This window comes from Falco rusticolus, chromosome 7 (genome assembly GCF_015220075.1).
Source record: "Falco rusticolus isolate bFalRus1 chromosome 7, bFalRus1.pri, whole genome shotgun sequence".
NCBI classification, from domain to species: domain Eukaryota; kingdom Metazoa; phylum Chordata; class Aves; order Falconiformes; family Falconidae; genus Falco; species Falco rusticolus.
Genome location: NC_051193.1, coordinates 6,591,684 through 6,609,149, shown reverse-complemented (window position 1 = coordinate 6,609,149; position 17,466 = coordinate 6,591,684). Strand labels below are relative to the sequence as shown.

Genomic DNA, 17,466 nt, shown 5'->3' with positions numbered 1-17,466 from the left:
TTTGTTCCTCCAGCATATACTCATCCAAAAGACAATGAAAAATACTTAGCTGCATTTCTTTAGCAACTAACATTTTCAGGATTTTTTTGTGCCTCTGAACACTTCCTTAACTTCAGATTTTTCAATATCCAAAATATTTTACTTTTCAGTGGTTAAGTAATATTATATAGCAGATTAACAGCACTGCATTAACTCTAAGTTTGTTAGCGAGTCTCTTCCAGATAAAGGTATTTCCAGAACATCTGCATCGGTAAGAGGCTTCTTGCATAACTGCTCTAAACGTGTGTGTGGTGGTGGTGGTGGAATATCTCCTGAAGGCTTTTTATATGATCTTTCATAATTCAAGTTCTTGGGAATTCATACCAAAGTACAAACAATGGTTTCATTACATAGTTCACTTTTACCTAATGCCTTCTGTATGCTTCACTTTTAAGCTATAAAGCAACAAGCAACCACCTTTCCATACCTGTTTGTGGTCAAGGCAGAGCTTTCTATTTGAAGTTAGAGGAAAAACCCTTCCATCTGCTTGTGCAGGTTGTGAGCCAAAAGAGCAGTTTTACGAAGTGAGGTTCTTCCTCCCACCTTGTTCAACAGCTTAGAAGTATCTGATCAAGAAAATCCTAAGAACTTGAGGATTAAAATTAAAAAAAACTAAGGAAGAAAGAAGCCTGAAGTTTCCAGAAACATGTAAATCATTCTTACTGGATAAGTCTTAATAAATCTTAGAATTGGGCAAAAGTCCACATCCCCAGTCCCAGCCAGAAGCAAGTCTTGAGACACAGAGAAAGATTAGCATATGCTCAGTTCAGACCTGCTTATTTATTTCTTAAAATGTTTTTACTGAATTAAATCAACCCATCCTTACCATTTTATCAACACAAAGAATTCTGCTTCTTGAAGACAACCACCTCCCCCAGTTGTTTTTCTGAAGACAACACCTCAGTCTGTTGCTTGTTTCCCCAACACAAGGGGAAAATGTTCCCCAGAGGCATGAGTAAGATAACAGCTTAGTTCTCTTTACTGATGAAGAACCTTCAGATCTTGAAAATATCCTTCCCCACTTCTATTTTGGTTTTTTTCCTTGTTAAAGAATAAAACCTGATGTTACATACACTGGTCTATGTTACAACAATGGAAATATAAGTTTACATACCAAACACACAGAAGCCAGGAAATGACAACTAGTTTCCATATAGGAACATTAATAGCCTTCTCACTTCATCTCCTACAAACACTTGAACGCACACTTCAAAAGGTTCTTCACCTTTCTATTAGCTGGCAACTTTAAAACTCACTAGTAACACAGTCCTGTTACCTTTATAGTCAAGAGAAAAATCACAGATCACCTGACATGTAGAGCAGGAGATATATATATGTATACAATGTATTCAAAGTTGGCACTCATACTTACTGACAAACACAAATATTCCAAGCTTAAGTATTTAGAAACAAGTGTTCAAGCAGCTCTAAGCTATGCGAATGAAACACTGATACATACTTTAATGCCTACATACAAGCTCAGTAACAGTAATCAGACACAGGAACACTTGTAAAGCTGACAGCAACTATTTCACTCTTTATCAGGTAGCCTGGATTTTACTTGTCTGTTGCATTTTGTGCTAGAAAGTCTACCAAGGGGATGGGATGTTTGGAAAGCTTAATCACGATGACCAGCTTTAACTTTATTTTCTATCCACGGTGCTAGTTACACCAGAAAGCCGAAGACAACACGTGCTTCAAGTACTTACTCCTTACAGTCCCTCACTTGCAGGTTTGACATGTTTCTAGCCAGAGGCCCTTTTAAGCACGAACCACCTTTACCTTTTGTGCTGCACAAGCTGGCAGCAGGGTAGGAACTCACCTCAGCATCTAACTGGGCTATTCAGGGCAGCCCAGCTGTCAGTTCCCACCCTGAGACACATTCAGAACAGAAGGTAGTACAAAGTGAGTTCTTAATGTCCCCAGGGTGTAACCCTGATACTGCACTGCTAAAGCCATACACAGCCCTGCTGCTCACAACAGGCAGATCTCAGCACAGTTTGGGCTTTTTCCCCTTTGAGTACCCTGCAGTGTTTAAGTTGACCATGCCCACAAATACCCTCCTCCTCAAACCCTACTGGTCGACAGTTATTTGTAAAGAAACCCACTCTGCTCTATTAGAGCATGCTTTGTTACATGTTTTCTTGATTTAGATTCAAGTACAGCTGGAGAGCTTAACAACCAGTAATGCAGTCTATCCAATTTCAGAACCACACTTACAGGGGGTGTGGAAGAGAACAGGGAGTTTCACTTTTTAAACCTGGGAAAACTTGACTTGGTCTTAACTCGGAAGTCATTCTTGTAAAAGCATGGTTTGGAACATAGAACACCCAAATAAAACAAAACTGTTAAAAGCCAAAAAGAACAGCTGAAGAAACTCTTTTGTTTATGGTGGCAGTCAAATGAAACTAATTTCATTTGATCTCTCATCTTGCTTTATACACATTTATTGCACTAGAATATATGCCTTCTATATAAAAAGATGCTGTAGAAAACCACAAGACTGTAAATACTAGATACATTATTTGTTTGCAATTATATTTAATATTAATCGTATTTTGTTTTTACAAAGCAGGTGAAATTAAAAAAAAAAAAAGAATAGCAAGAAACCCCCCATCTGCTGTCTAGCATCAGTAATCCTCACTGGTTTGTTTACCATTTATAAGGAAAACATCATTCAAGGTAGCTTGTCACAGAGACTCTCCTGCAATAACTGGCCTTCACTGCAAATCCATGGTGTTTGGCAGTTCATCTGGTTTTTTTCTGAAAGTCCCTCTGCCTAAAATTCAAGGTATCTGCCAATGATAATACTCTTTCGCTCTAAAGTACCTTCCAGCAAAACACAATAGATCTGGTAACACATGTCTAAGGATGGTAAATATCCTCATTTTACAGAGGTAAACTGAGCATAGATAATTAAATTTGCCTGAGGCCAGATTTTCGAATAGCCAGCCACAGAACCCCAATCTCACAATCCCAGGTGATTCACCTTGGCTGGAGACTATGGTTCCTCTCTACAGAAGAGTGAAAATTAACTGATTACACTGAAATTATTTCTTTCTCCAGCCCCTCTATGAGGATTTTTCTTGTGTAGTATTAGCTTTTGCATTACTATTTGGAAATAGTGTAAATTTGTTTTGAAGGTAACACCTGCCCTAAACCCAATCCCAAAGGAGTCACTGTGACATGCAAACTGTAGGCAGTTAGACAGTGGGTAAGATCAAGCCTGCTAGTGACATGAGACACTAGGGAGGTTAGCCTCATCCACCTGCTGACGGGCCTCTCCGGCCTGGTCTCCAGGAACAAGTTCCACCTCCTTCTCCAGACAGGGGGTTATAGCCTAGAAGTACAGAGGAGAAACCCATCATATTAATATTCATCCTCAACAGGCCTTCACCAATATACAAGGAACACCAAAAATAAGTCTCACAGTTATTTCCACCTTGTTTATGCTTACTACATAGGCAACATTTTAAGGAAAACAAAAGCAGAGAAAATATCCAGACTTAAGATAATTTCTTTTTGTAGTTCTAATAGTAAAAGCCATTGCAAAATTAAAACACCTGTGGTTTAATTTGATCAATGTGGATTAATTACTATTTAATTTCTCTTAAATCTGCACTAAAGCTTTAATGCTGCTCTGCAGAATAAACAGAGCAGCAACAGTAACTCTTACAGTAAACTCTTTAAAAGTGTATCTGTTCCGCAAGTGCCCTAATAGTTAAAAGGGACTTAAAATAATCTTTTATTCCAGTCCTGCAAGGAAGACTCTGAAGGTCAAAAGGTAAATCCACTCACTACTGTAAGACACTTTTTAAAGAATTCGAAAAGGCCACTGTATGCAGTAAGGCAACAGATACTTTAGTTGAACATCCTAACGCTGTAACTACAGCCAACTTCAAGTACATACGCAGAAAGATAAAACTTGGCAAACATCCCCAATTTGTTTTGTACAAGGCAAAGAAAAAGACAACTGAAAACCTAGTAGCGTTGCTAACCAAGCAGGTTTCAAAGAAACCTGTTCCATTGAAACTTCAAGCATCACTGAAGTTTGCTTTTCTCATACTAGCCAAGTTCTGCTTCCTAGCTTAATTCAGCAGCAGAATAGGGCAGATGGTTCTTTCCCTTCATGCTGATCTACCTCATAAGACAACCTCTAATTCTATAATCTATTACTTAAGGAAAGGTTTGCTTAGGATGAAACTATGACATGTAGCAGCTGGAAGGGTGCTTCAACCTAGCTGCCCCGATCTTGGTTCTTAGCACAGCTATTACCCATGCATTTCTCATCCCCCATAGCACTAAATATCCTCCACAAGAGCTATAAAAGATATTTGACAGGATCAGACATTAGACTGCACTCATATTAGGTAACATAAGACAAATCATTTGGTCACTTCCTTCAGATGTTATCAGTAAAAATATTCAAAGCAGACATTTCAGCACTGCACTGTTATTGAGGTTTAATATGTTTAATCAAGAATCTTTAAGCTTCATATATTTAACCAAGTGACTTACTCAGCGCTGCACCCTAAGTGGATTTCCCTTTTAGCCTGATATGATTAAGGCTGTCTAGATGATTCCCTTCCACTACGGAAAATTGTAATTAAAATACTGTACCCAAATTAGCACTTGCAGGTATGGCACAGGCTGTCTGGTCAAGAGGAGAGAAAGGGGACCAGCTGCATGGCCGATAATGGCAGTGATCCTAACGTGGGCTATGTAGGGCCATAGAAAGCAGTTCATCCATCAAGATCATTTCAGCAATTGACAGTGAGTGCAATGATAAAGAGTCTCTGGTGGTTTGCAAGAGTTAATAAGAGTTTATATAACTGCAGGATCTATATATTCAATAGGTCATTATTGCGATATCTGATAAATAAGGCCACATTTTGCATAATGAAGTCTTTCATCTTCAACGTAATACAAAGTAAAACATCCTCTTCCTCTATTTAGATCGTACTACAGGTGGCTGAAAGACAGACTAGCTAACAAATTATTGAGCTTTTACAATAATGCGGGAGGAATGCCAGGAATATGGTAAGAATCAATAACTTTGAGTGACAAAAATCTCAGTAAATTATGGCAAAAGCATTTACAAGAAAATTGAAACACTGTTTTCCTGGGGAAAAGCACCATAGAAACTTCCTGCTAATTTTTGCACAAATTGCAAAGCAGACCACACTAATTAAAGATAAAGAGCTCATTTGTAAGGCACATTTTGTTTCCTCCTTGAAGGAGGGGGAGAAAAATGTACAATGACTATGTGTGTAGCTGGATAAATGCTCTGTTTCAACTCAGAATATCTTAAGGATTCCATACTTACCACCTCCTCGCAAGGGCTTTTTGTTTGGTTTAGATTTTGGGACTGCTGATGAGGTGGAGGCACCAGATTCTACTTCTTGCTGTTCACAAAAGCAAAAAGTTACTCAGAATGTAATCAACATGAATTTCAGCTAATCTAATCACATAAACATAATTGTAACCTGATTAACACAGCTGTTACCTGATTCAGTTTCAGGTTTCCTTTATAGCTTTTTCCTTCTTGCATACTTTCCCACATTGCTATCTTCTGCCTTCGCTTCTCTTCTTCAAGCTACAGAACAAATTCAAGATATGCAAGACTAAGATTTCAGAACTGATAGAATTGCCAGTGGTACAGAAACAGCTACAACAGACTCATCAAAAATCAAGGCATCTATCTTTATCTGATGCAGTTATCTCCAAGCTTATGGAAACATTTACTTTTTTAAACATCCACATCTTCCTAAGCATAGAACCACCACCCCTCCTCAATATATACGGACTGTGTCTGCAGCTTCTTTTGCCCACTTGATGATTAAAAACATTTTGAAAGTAAAACAGAACTAAGCAGCAAGCTTAAGTCCTGAGTTTATAAAAAGTACCAAGGAAAGAATATTGCGTATGATAGCAATTTAATACACAATGTAGGGTTCTGCAGAAAAAGAAGTTTTTCGAATGGACAAGACGGCCATCTACATATTTACATCCCAATATACATTATCAACAGTTCTCGCAGCTCTCTTCTAAAGCAATTTATCCACAAAACCAAATAAATTAGTAGTTAAGACAGACTGCCGCCTTCTCAACAAACAGAGAGGAAACGAGGTAGCTACTCCATCCAGTCAAAGAAAGCAAAGCTCCCCAATTCCACACACACTAGACCTAGATTTTCCACACAGTGGCTATTTCCTTCCACAATATGACTTTTCATTAGTTTTTAACTACTAACATTTCTTGAAGCATCAGCTATAAACAGAGGGCTGAATGTATCTGACTGCAAAAGTAAAAACAGAAGAAGAGTTGGGATTAATGAGCAATATTATCACCATGCTGATTCATATCTGCTTCTCTGTGCTGCCCCATATAGCAATACACTATTCCTCACTATCTCAGGCTGAAGTTCAACCCATCGAATTACAGCAATGCTAAGCTACATTTCTAAGAACTTGTATTTGTCATTAAGAACAGAAAATACATGTATGCAGTAGTACAGTTAATCTAAATGCCAGTAAATCCCCTCCAGCCATTTATTGTTCACATCACCAAGTTTCTCTAAGTACAGATTTGCCCGAAAAAAATAAAAAAAATAAAATAAAAAAAAAAAGATCAGGCCCACAATGGCCCCCACACATAATTACTTGCAGAGAAGCAAGTGCCACAGAGACCAGTTACTTCAGGAAGCAGCAGAATACTATATGTATTAATCACCCTAATCAACAAAGAGCATCAAGGCATCAGGTCACTACAGCATATGTTTGTATTACTGGAGGTCCATCGTGATACCTACTACCCATTACTGCTCTGTGGATCAGACCCTATCAAAAGTGGTCCAGGTAAACGAGGGTGGGAAAAACCCACCACTGACATTCCAGCACAAAGCGAGTCTCCTATTCTTCTGGTATCTAGCATGGAATAAACCTTTCTATAACAGCAGCCAAGTACTTGATTACAAATTTATGAGTTAAAGAAAGAAACGCTCTCTGGTTACCTGTCTGTGTTTTTCTTTGTATCTTTCTGCTTGTGCATTCAACTCCTCTTGCATCCTGAGGCGAGCTGCTGCCAAAGCTTCCTGCCTTCTAACCACCACATCCGGTTCTAGGAAATTGGAAAAAGTTTACAAAGCTATTCAAAATAAATTGTAGATGTTATCCTCAAGGAATTGCAATAAGAAAAGGCTCACATCTCTCCCTGCAGCTGTTTTGCAGAAAATCACAGCTCAAGTTCAGTTTCCAGATAATCTTTTACAGTAATTTATACACTGATTTAAATTTCGTAACACTAATATTTTTGAGCAATTACTTTAATGGGATTATAATGAATAAGGACACAGATGTAACAAATCCATGAAAAATTAGAAGTCACACTTCTAGCATACTTCCTTCTATTTCTGAAGGATTTGTTTGATACAAATAAATTCAGAGATATTACCCATGCTTTGCAGGGATTCCATTTTTACCCAGAGAACTTCTTTTACACAGAAGCATGAGGCAACCAGCCCACATTCACTCCTACTCCTTCTGGCAATTGGCCCTGCTTTGTTTCATTATGGCAGCAAATCACTGGCAGATTTAATGTGCTCCATCAGCAGAAAAATTACTTAAAAATATCACACATATCTCAACAGAAAACTGGCAGTCTCAGAAAATCTACATTGAACCACCACTTCTCTTCATGACTGGCCTTTAGGAGAAGTCAAAAGAAAAATTATACCCAAAGAAAAGCAAATATTGCCATCTTTTTTTCCAGTAGCTGAAGTGTCTACACACTCGTTTGTCTACTTGTACATTTGCTACTATCCAGGGATTAATATGTAAAAGAAATTTCAGTACTTTCAGTGATTTCATTTTATAGGCAGTTTCGGCTATTAGATCAAGATTTAATTAGCATTAAAAAAAGAACACCAGTGGGATAAGGGCATCTAAGTAATATTTTCTGGGGCCCCATGTACTGCCATGCCAACATGGCAAAGGAATTGGTGATTCCATGACACCAACAATTCCATGTTGGCGTGGCCAAGCCCTTATTGTTTTGACAGATCTGTAAGCACAGCCTGTGCTTCACGGTAGCCAGTCTCCAAACGAGGCAGGATCACAACCCTGCAGGAAACAACCTATGCCCCACTTGAGAAGGTAACACAGGCAAGAGGCAGTTACACCCCAAAGGTACACAATCCTGCCAGAGAAGCAACTGTGAAGGAATAACTGAAAGGAGAGATAGATTATGAGCATTATTAAAAAAAAAAAAATCAAAATATTTCACACACACACACACAGTATTTCGATGCGGATGTTTTGGGTTTGTTTGACAAAAGGTAAAAGTTACTTGATAACTGCCACAACTACTTTTAACCGCCATTCCCTCAGCTCCTGCCGCCAGGGCCCAGCTGTCCCCTCGTCCCGCCAGGCCCCGCTCCTTCACTCCCCGCCGCGCTGCTCTGGGAGGCGGCCCTCCAGGGGCACTTCCCTGGGCCCAGCCTGTCCCCAGGGACGCTGTGACACGACGGCTGCCGGTTACAGGCCCTCAGAACCGAATCTCTTTGCCGTCGTTATGAAATAAAGCCCCTGAGGGCGCCGCCCCCCCCCCGCCCCGCTCCAGTGCCAGCTCGCGTTTACTCACCCACCGCTGCGTCAGCCGCTGCCGCCAGGCTGCCGGGCCTCCTCGCCAGGCCCTGAGAGATCTTCTGGACGAGGAAATAGATGGCGACGGCGGCCAGGAGGATGTACCAGCCATAGTTGGCCAGCAGGGAGCCCACTGGGACGGGGACAAGCCGGAGGTGAGCGCAGGCAGTGCGGCTGGGAGCCCACCCAGCCGGGAGGAGCGGGACGCGGCTCCTCTCCTCAGCGGGCGGGCAGCTCCGCTGGGCCGCCCTCAGCCCGCCCGCCCTCACCTCCCCTCAGCCCGGGACACCCCCCCGGCCCCGGCGGCCCCTCACCCGTGTGCTGCAGGAACTCGAGGCCCCCCCGCCCCAGCGCCGCCGGGCCGGGGCCCGCCGCGGGCCCACCGCCCCCCAGCTCCATCGCCCGCCGCCGCCTCACGCCCGGCAGCCGCCCCACTCAGGCTGCGCCAATCACCGCCCTCCTCGTCCCCCACCACCTCACGGCCAGAGGACCAACCAGAAAGCGACGCTTCCCCCCCCCCCCCCGCGGGCCAATGGGAACACGGCAGCAGGATGGGTGGTACCGCGGCCCTGCCAGCCAATGAGAGATGGAAAGGCGCAGGGGAGCCAATCAGGGCGGGCAGGAAGGGCTCCTCCCCCTCCAGCCGCCATGGCTGGCCGGCAGCCCCTTCCGGGCGCGCCGGCGGCCCGGTACCGGGCAGGGAACGCGTCACCACCGGGAGAAAAAGGAAACGTTTTATTGACCGGCGAAATGCTCAAGGACAGCGGGCGGGGGCGCCTGCCCGCGGCGGGGCTGGCCCGAGCCCCCGCACGGAGACCGGCCTATGACAGCAGCGGGCGCCGGGGGAGAAGCGCCGGGCGCGGCCCGGGCCTACGAGCCGTTGGGAACTGCGTCCTCCTCCATTTCTTCCTCACCGTCCTCCGACGGGCCTGAAAGGGCACGACAGGCGCTTAGGGCGGTTACCGCACGCGTTAGTTTCCTTTCCCACAGGGACAGTATTGTCACCCCTCTGAAGAGGGGCAGCTCATTAACGTGAACCAGAAAGAAAAACCCACGTAGCACTAACAGGCAGCAAACAGGCAGTACTGCCAGTCTGCAGTTAAGGTTTGTGGGTGCAGAGACCTCCCAGAGACATGCTCCTGTAGCGCCACCTGAGGCACTACTCCTTAGAACAACAGACTCCAGATATCCTTTGTAATTAATCTCATTTTTTTAAATAACTGGGGTGAAGCATTTGGAGTTAGCCAGTGCAGCAAAGCACTTCAGGCTGATGTCTGGCACCTTGCTCTAGGGAGCCCAGGTAACAGCCCGGAACCTCCAGAGGCCAGGCAGGTATTATGCCAACTACAGAGCATTACAGATGCAGCTCAGTGTCATACTGACTAGATAAAAGTTACACTCGTTTTAAACCATTTTTTTCAGTTCTCTAACTCTTTGCCCCTTCCAACATAACTCCCTACTGAGACCACGTAAAGCATCAGGAAGCAGCAAAGAGGTAGATTCTGTTTGGGAAACAAAAGTAATATAAGTATAGAGTTACCTGATTTTCGTTCTCTGCCAGGAATCTGACCAGCCTGTAGTAAGCCTTTCAGTCGCTCCACTTCAGCCAAAGTTGTAGCATTTGCTATAGCAGTCTAAAAAAACAGACAAAAGAACACGATGAATCTTCACATACAGTATGTCAGTCTGTTTAGAATAAACATAAGAACAAATTTTTTTCCAGTTAAATGACACTAAGCTTCCACAGGAAGTTCTGCAAAATTCCTAGTTCTAGAAAACTATAAATTGCAAAGCACAATCTTTCTTCTCCTCCTTATTAAACAAGCTGCTCTGACCTGGAAGAACTCTCAGACCAGTGTTTCATTTAAGCTCTCAAAACCCAAGTATGTTGTAACAGAAGAAAAATTACAGAAAAAGCACCTAAAGCAAAGTTAGGACACACTGTTGTATTCACCCCAACAGAGTCGGGGTTGCCAGGAGGAAGGACACATTTGTTCAGTTTGGATCCACAACAGTTTTTCTCCTCCACATTTGCCTACTGTCCTGACACATTTACCTTAATCGCCTCAACATCCCCAGGGGAAGGCCCAGCTTTCTTTTTATCAGTTGGCAGACCAGCACCTGGATTGAAGCTTCCAAGAAAAAATACAGACCCATTACACCTTTTGAAGAGTACGTGCTTCTCTAACTTCCAAAGCAGGTTTGGAAGCATTTCATTCAATCAAGTGTAGTATCTTATCTTTGTTAACAAACTGATACAGTGAAGAATTGCCTCCTTCAGAAACACCAGCAACTTGTCCTCGTTCCATTTCCCACTCCCCACCCACCTTTTCATCTGCTCGTAAAGAGAGGCAGACCTTAACTTTATGAATTAAGCAGCTGACAAAAGCTATTCAATTTGGATGTTGTTGAACACTCAAATGGTCTGTCACCATTACAAAAGCAGGGTGGATAAATAGAGAGTGACTGAAATCGCCTTTCCTGTTCTCACACCTAGTGTAAAGTACACAGCCTGTGTAAAAGCCTACACTAGACTGCATGTGATCTTAACACTTAGAAGAAAAAGGTTATCTGCTGCAGCTTTAAGAAAAAAAAAAGAAAAAATCTGTAGTATGCGAAAACGGATGTTACAGGCTGATCAGCTGGAAAGAATTTCCTGAAGTGCTGACCCAGCCTCAGAGAGCTGCAACCTCTTCTGCAGCCACACTGATTTTCTTCACGTGTTTATTGAGCTATTAAGTTCAATCACCTACTTATTCTAGAACTGTCACAGAGCTGAACCTCTTTCCACTCATAAAATACAGCTAGAATGCATTTATTATAGTTTTAAATGTTAAATACGTTCAAGGTGGCTTATTTAACTATGAATTTGGAAATGCTGTTGCCATATATGATCCAAATTCTGATTTCCAAATAGGTTGATGAAAGATTAAACAAAATATATGATGTATCACTTAAGAATTAAACTAAATAAACATAGATTTGTAATAACTAAAAGATTCTCATCTGCATTTATCCTCCTAACTACACCAGATTTTGCAGCTTGTATTCCACAGGAAAAAAAAAAAATCAGTTAACAATCATCTATGGAAAAAAGAAACAAACAACAAATAAACAATAACCACCTCTCTGCAGTTAAATAACAAAAAGAAAAAATAAAATTAAGGTTTCCTGCTTGTTGACTTAACTCAATCCACCCTGACCAAACATCTCTTTCAAAAATGTTTCTGAGATGTATTCAACACCATCCAAAAATCGGGATGCTTTGACAAGGCACTTCTAGCTACCAAAGCTCTTAAGGCACCCTTGCCAGTAGCTGATGTTTCAGTTTACTGCCTAATACCACACAAAGAAAGTGGTGTTTCTGAAGGAGAACGCCAGCGTAAATTTGGTTTTTTTATCTTACGTTTTTGTTCTCCTGGCAATATCCTTTGCAAGCTGTGCACCCCGTTTGCCCTTGAACATTTTCTCTGCCTCCTGTCGCTCCTACAGCGATACCACACACACAAAGTTAATTTAAGAACATTGCATTTTGCAAAACTGCTGTCTTTGCAAAGAAAGACGCTTTGGCTCATCTTCATCAGTGAACACTGGCATGTGGAGACTAGATGTAAGAACACGCACATAAACACGGCCCAAACACTCAGACTCAAGACATATCAACCTAGCACTCTTAAAAGTAAGAACTCTTCCCCACATTCATCTTCACTGAAAGCAGAGGGTTATGCTGCAATTGCTCATTTCTTTCTCTAGAGGTCTGTCTTTCTACCAACACCAGAGGGCCAGAAAAGATTCAGACTAAACAAACAAAGGTACTAATACTTAATTAAACATAAACAAACAGACCATATCCTTAACAGAATGAAACCATGAAAGAAAACAAAAAGCATGTTTTAGAGCCACTTATGACACATAGTTTCAATACAACTTACAACTATGGCAAAAAGCTTACTGTTACAGCTGAATTGTCAAGAATGTAATATGAAAAAAAGAGGAATTCATCTTGTGCTAAATCAAAAGAAAAGAGACTTACTTTGAGTTTCACTTTTTGAAAATCCAGCACTCTGACCTGGGGAACTTTGTGGATTACATACAATCTGTAATGCTTCTTATTTGTTACAGGATTCCTTAAAATGCTATAAGTAAATAAAGGTTATAAAGAGGTTCTTAATATAAAATATTTTTTAAAACATGTATCTTGAAATACATTAGTATACTTAAAATGCATTCATGTACCTTCTACTATAACGGACAAAAAATAACAGCATTAAATATGCATAGTAACACTGTTCTTCGATATTATAAAAACTATAGTAAATCCTTGCACTTTATCAATTAAGTAGATTTTACTGAAGAACAACATAAAGAACAACCTCAAAATATTAAAAAAATCCAACAAATAACTAAACCATCACATCTCCTACCTGGACACTGGTCAACCAAAAAAATCACAAACTGCTTTTCTTTTTTTGTCCCTCATACCAAATGTAACATTACTGAAAAGTAGTTTTTTAATTTTTGTATTTTGTAACAACAGTTTAAACCTTTAGTTTTTAGTTTTTTAAAGGTTAAGGTTACTTCAGCGCTTGCATATTGGTTTACAGAGATGTTACATTTCATTGGTCCAACAGCCTGTCACTACTAGAAAGCCTCACCCATTCAATACCAGGTATTTCTGAAGTGTAGTGGAAATGCTGTTTATCGATTCAATTCTTAGGCATAAAGGTTCTGTCACAGGTCATAAAAAGGAGAGCATTCCAGGTCAAAGCAAAGAGCCAGGCCAGCAGCACAGTTCAAGCAGCAGAGAAAGAGTAGGTTTTCTTTTCAAGATCACATACCTCAGGTAAGTCAATGATTTAACAGTTGATAGTGGATCCAGTTCACCCTACATAATGGGAACACAGTAAGAAATCTTAAGTCCATTTAGTGAAAAATCAAACATTTGAAAACAAAGTTCCTGAACTCATAACTACTTTAGAGACCAGTGAGAATCAGTAATTGGCACTAATTAGAATTACTGCAATTAGTTTAACAGGAAACCCATTAAGACTTTGTGATTGTTGTTCCGCTGCATGCTGCGATTTACGTTCATTAAAATATGTACACCATTTACTACTACTAAACCCATATGATATTACTCTAAAGAAAAACAACCAACTATTAACAAAAACATATAACACTATTCTCAGGAAAAAGGTTCATTTAGAAAGATGACAAACACAAAACTTAAGCTTGTTTAGATTTATCTTGCATTGATAGCTTACCAATTCAGCAATGTTGTTGTTGGTAAGAATGAGCTCCGTCAGGCTGGGCAGAGCCTGTTCAAGGTTTTCACCAATCCGACTAAAAAAGGACAAATACCAAAGGTTTAACTTAGGCCAGAAAGTAGCAATGGTGAAAAGACACACACACACAGAAATATGATAACAGATGATCTCCCTGTAAAACAACCCAGTCTGACACTAGCAGAAGTTTGGGTTAGCATCCACTACAATACTTTTTCTGATAAAGCTGGCAATAAATATCGGCTGTTGGTGTAAAAGTATTAGACGTAATATAAGATTTACATTCATTCACTTGCAGGTGAAAACCCCTGTTTTCTTGTCTTTATTTTGATTTTATATGACTGATGAAATCCAAAGTTTTGGCCAAATTTCAAATTCTGCATCTCATTGATGTCTGAAGAACAAAGACTGACTTTTGCACGGAATGTGCCAGGAAACTCAAAGAGGACTTATACAGGACTCAGGGCCAATTTTTCTCCCACAAAACTAACACTTCTACACCTACCCAGCACTAAAAGATGCAGGCACACTTCTCTCCCAAGACCATTTACCTCTGCCTCAGGGCCCCATCTGCCCAAAATACAACTGCTTACCAAATCCTATTGTTATTCATCAGAAGAGTTTTCAGCCTTCTCAACAGAGGGAATCCATCCAGTTTACGAATCTCATTGTCAGAGAAATCAATTGCATCAAACTGGTCCAGAGTGGCACCCAAGTTCTCAATAACTGGGATTTTATAGCCTGCGGAGAGAGCATAAGACAGAGTTAGATGATACGCACAGGAAAGCGGAACAAAGCATGAGACAGAGTGAGTAGGGGGCATATCAGGATGGACCAAGAATGCAGATAGTCTCAGCCTAAACACCTCCAGAATGACTCTCCCCCACATCACTCACAGACCAAACTCTCCCCCTCAAAGCCAACAGCCCCCACAGCCTGTTCCAAGCATCCTTCTTCCTCCTCCTCAGGAAACACTCCAAGTCCCACCCCCACCACTAGCCCCTAATTCCCACTCCCTCACACACACCCCGAGGTTCTCCTGCCACTGGGGCCTCTTTAACCTCCTCCCCTCGCCAAACCCCCCGGCCACAGCAGGCCCCTCCAACAACCTCCCCCCGCCGGCTTTCCCTGCCCTGCTGCCCACTGAAGGCCCGAAGCCCCATCACAGGCCCTCCAAGCCCCATCACAGGCCCGTCTAGGCCCCCTAGGCCCCAACCCTGACCCCCTCCCTCCTAAGCCCCATCACAGGCCTCCCAAGCCCCATCAAAAGCCCGCCTAGGCCCCCCTCAGGCCCCAGGCCTCAACACAGCCCCCTCCAGGCCCCATCACAGGCCCCATCACAGCCCTCAGCCCTGCGCCCCTGCAGGCCGCCAGCCGGCACAGGCCGCGCCACCCACCCACGGCCGTGGGCTCCCCGCCGCCCCCCCCCCCCCCCCCCCCGACCGAGCCCCGCCGCGCCCGCGCACCGCGCAGGTCGAGCTCGCGGTCGCGGACGGCGTTGGTGTACTGCGCCGCCTGCTCGATCAGCTCCGCCGTCAGCTTCACCATCCCGCCGGGCCCCGCCGCGCCGCCAGCCCGCGCCGAACCAGCCCCACCGCCGAGCGCCGAGCCGCGCCAGGCCGCCCAGCCGAACGCCGAGGCAGGGAGCGGCAGGCACCGCCCCGCGGCCCGCCCCCGCGGCCCCGAGGTGACGGGAGCGCGGCGGCCGCCCCCCTGCCCGGGCTCGGGCGGCCTCGGGCGGCCTCTGCTCCGCCGCCTTCGTCGGGTGCTGCGCAGCCCCAGGCCGTGCCCCCTCGGAGGGTCCCGAGGCCGCTGCGCTCTCACGGGTAGCGGGGGGAGCCCTGCAGCGCCCCCAGGCAGGCCGCTCTCCTGGGCCCTTCCCTCCCCGGCCCGTCAGCCTCCCCCTCCTTGAAGGCCTTTCCCTAATTCCCCGCGCAGCTGAACCTCAGGCTGCGGGGAGCGCCGGGGCCGAGCGCCCGGGGCAGCGGCTCTCCGCCAGCACCGGCAGCGCTTCGGCGGCTCGTCGGCAGAGGGACCCGGCGCCCTGCAAACGCCTCTTCCCTCAGCCCGAGCGGCTGCAGGGCGCCCCGGCCCCCCGGAGCGGGCTGCCCCCGCTGCAGCAGCGCCGGTGAGCCGGGCAGCGATGGCCGGCGAGGGGAGGTTCCCCCCGCTCCCCTCTCCGGGCAGACGCCGCTGCCCTGCAGCCGGGGTGGGGGAGTCGTGCGGGGGGGACACCCGGCCCAGGGCCCGAGCACGTCAGCGACAAACTCAGCGGGGGTTTGGCTTTGCCACAATAGTACCCTAAAGCGGGCAAAGATAACACTAGAGGTTCCCCCTCAGCTCCCGGACTAAACCTGCCGAAATCCCGCTGGAGCAGGAAGGTGCTGTGCGCAGCGACTGGCGGCGGGCAAGCTGCTGGCCTTTGGGCACAGTTGGCTCCGGTGCGCTCAGCCGGTGGGACCGTGCTTGTTCAGACACATGCTGCTCACTCCTTGCAATGTAGCAAGGACAGCTTCCCGCAACAATCACAGCTCCTGGTGTTTTCTCTCCTCCATCCAGGCAGCAGCTCAGCCTTTGCTCCTGGACGCAGAGTTGCACATGAACACCTTCCTTCCCCATGCAGCGTTTGAGACAGTCGCTCTGGCACTTCTGCGTGTGTTCCTGGTCTCAGAGAAGCTGTGATGGGCTGGGAACACACCACGGGCTGTAGCATGACATTCACCCCTTGCCTGTGAGATAAAATGTGTGTTAAAGTGTCACTATCCGCTTACCTGCTTTAGGAATTTAAAGAACAGCAAGGAAGAGCTGGGGGTAGCGCTGGGGGAGCTGAGATGGCTCAGCCTGCTGTGTCTGGCCAGGCAACTCCAATGTAAAGCAGGTCACTAGTTGGTCTGAGCTAGCATGCTGCTGGCAGCAGTGTTGGGCTGCTGTGGACGAGGCACTTGGCCCTGCTGGCACGGCTCAGCTGGTGGCAGTGGGGCTTTGCAGGTGGGTGGGTCAACCACAGTGCAGATGACCTGGACTGAAGGTGGCATGAAGTGGTTGCCCACCCCCAGGTCCCAAAGCCTGCTGAATATCACCAAGCTGCTCCTTCTGCAGCCCTGGATAAATACTTCCCCAGCTCTCAAGGGCACCCGAACGAGATGAGGCAGAATGATTTCTGGATCCACTGCTATCGAGGGAAGGATATTTCTGTGAACCGTGACATTTCTGTGAACCCAGAGGATATGATAATAGGTTAAATGCTGCAGCCACGCTTGGCACTGCACAGTGATGGCTCATACTTTTCTTTTGGGAGCATCTAGCAGCATCACCCTGAGAGTGACGCCTGGCTCGTTCCCCAGGACTACAGCGTCAGAGCTGGCTCTGTTCTGACTGGTGATCCCTGCGGAGGTGTCAGCTGGGGTCAGGCAGCTCCTGTGCTCCCTACTTAAAAAACACACTCACCAAAACTGTACATGAAAGCACGTAGTCAGGTTTTTATAACATCTGCATTTGTG

The 17,466-nt window shown here is 44.8% G+C and overlaps 2 protein-coding genes across 2 annotated transcripts; both read right to left on the bottom strand.

Annotated features, from left to right (window-relative positions):
- Positions 1-1,422: 1,422 nt before the first annotated feature.
- SELENOS (selenoprotein S) lies at positions 1,423-9,131 on the bottom strand. The gene is made up of 6 exons (XM_037395557.1): positions 8,996-9,131; positions 8,680-8,814; positions 7,052-7,158; positions 5,546-5,635; positions 5,366-5,444; positions 1,423-3,379 (listed from the first exon to the last, which is right to left on the bottom strand). The coding sequence occupies exons 1-6, from the start codon at positions 9,078-9,080 to the stop codon at positions 3,300-3,302; spliced, it is 576 nt and encodes a 191-aa protein (XP_037251454.1). The 5' UTR covers positions 9,081-9,131; the 3' UTR covers positions 1,423-3,299.
- A 269-nt stretch (positions 9,132-9,400) lies between these two features.
- SNRPA1 (small nuclear ribonucleoprotein polypeptide A') lies at positions 9,401-15,568 on the bottom strand. The gene is made up of 9 exons (XM_037395738.1): positions 15,433-15,568; positions 14,560-14,707; positions 13,946-14,024; positions 13,520-13,566; positions 12,715-12,817; positions 12,088-12,167; positions 10,738-10,813; positions 10,222-10,315; positions 9,401-9,610 (listed from the first exon to the last, which is right to left on the bottom strand). Exons 1-9 carry the CDS (start codon positions 15,512-15,514, stop codon positions 9,552-9,554), a joined length of 768 nt encoding a protein of 255 aa, XP_037251635.1. The 5' UTR covers positions 15,515-15,568; the 3' UTR covers positions 9,401-9,551.
- Between the last annotated feature and the right edge of the window lie 1,898 nt (positions 15,569-17,466).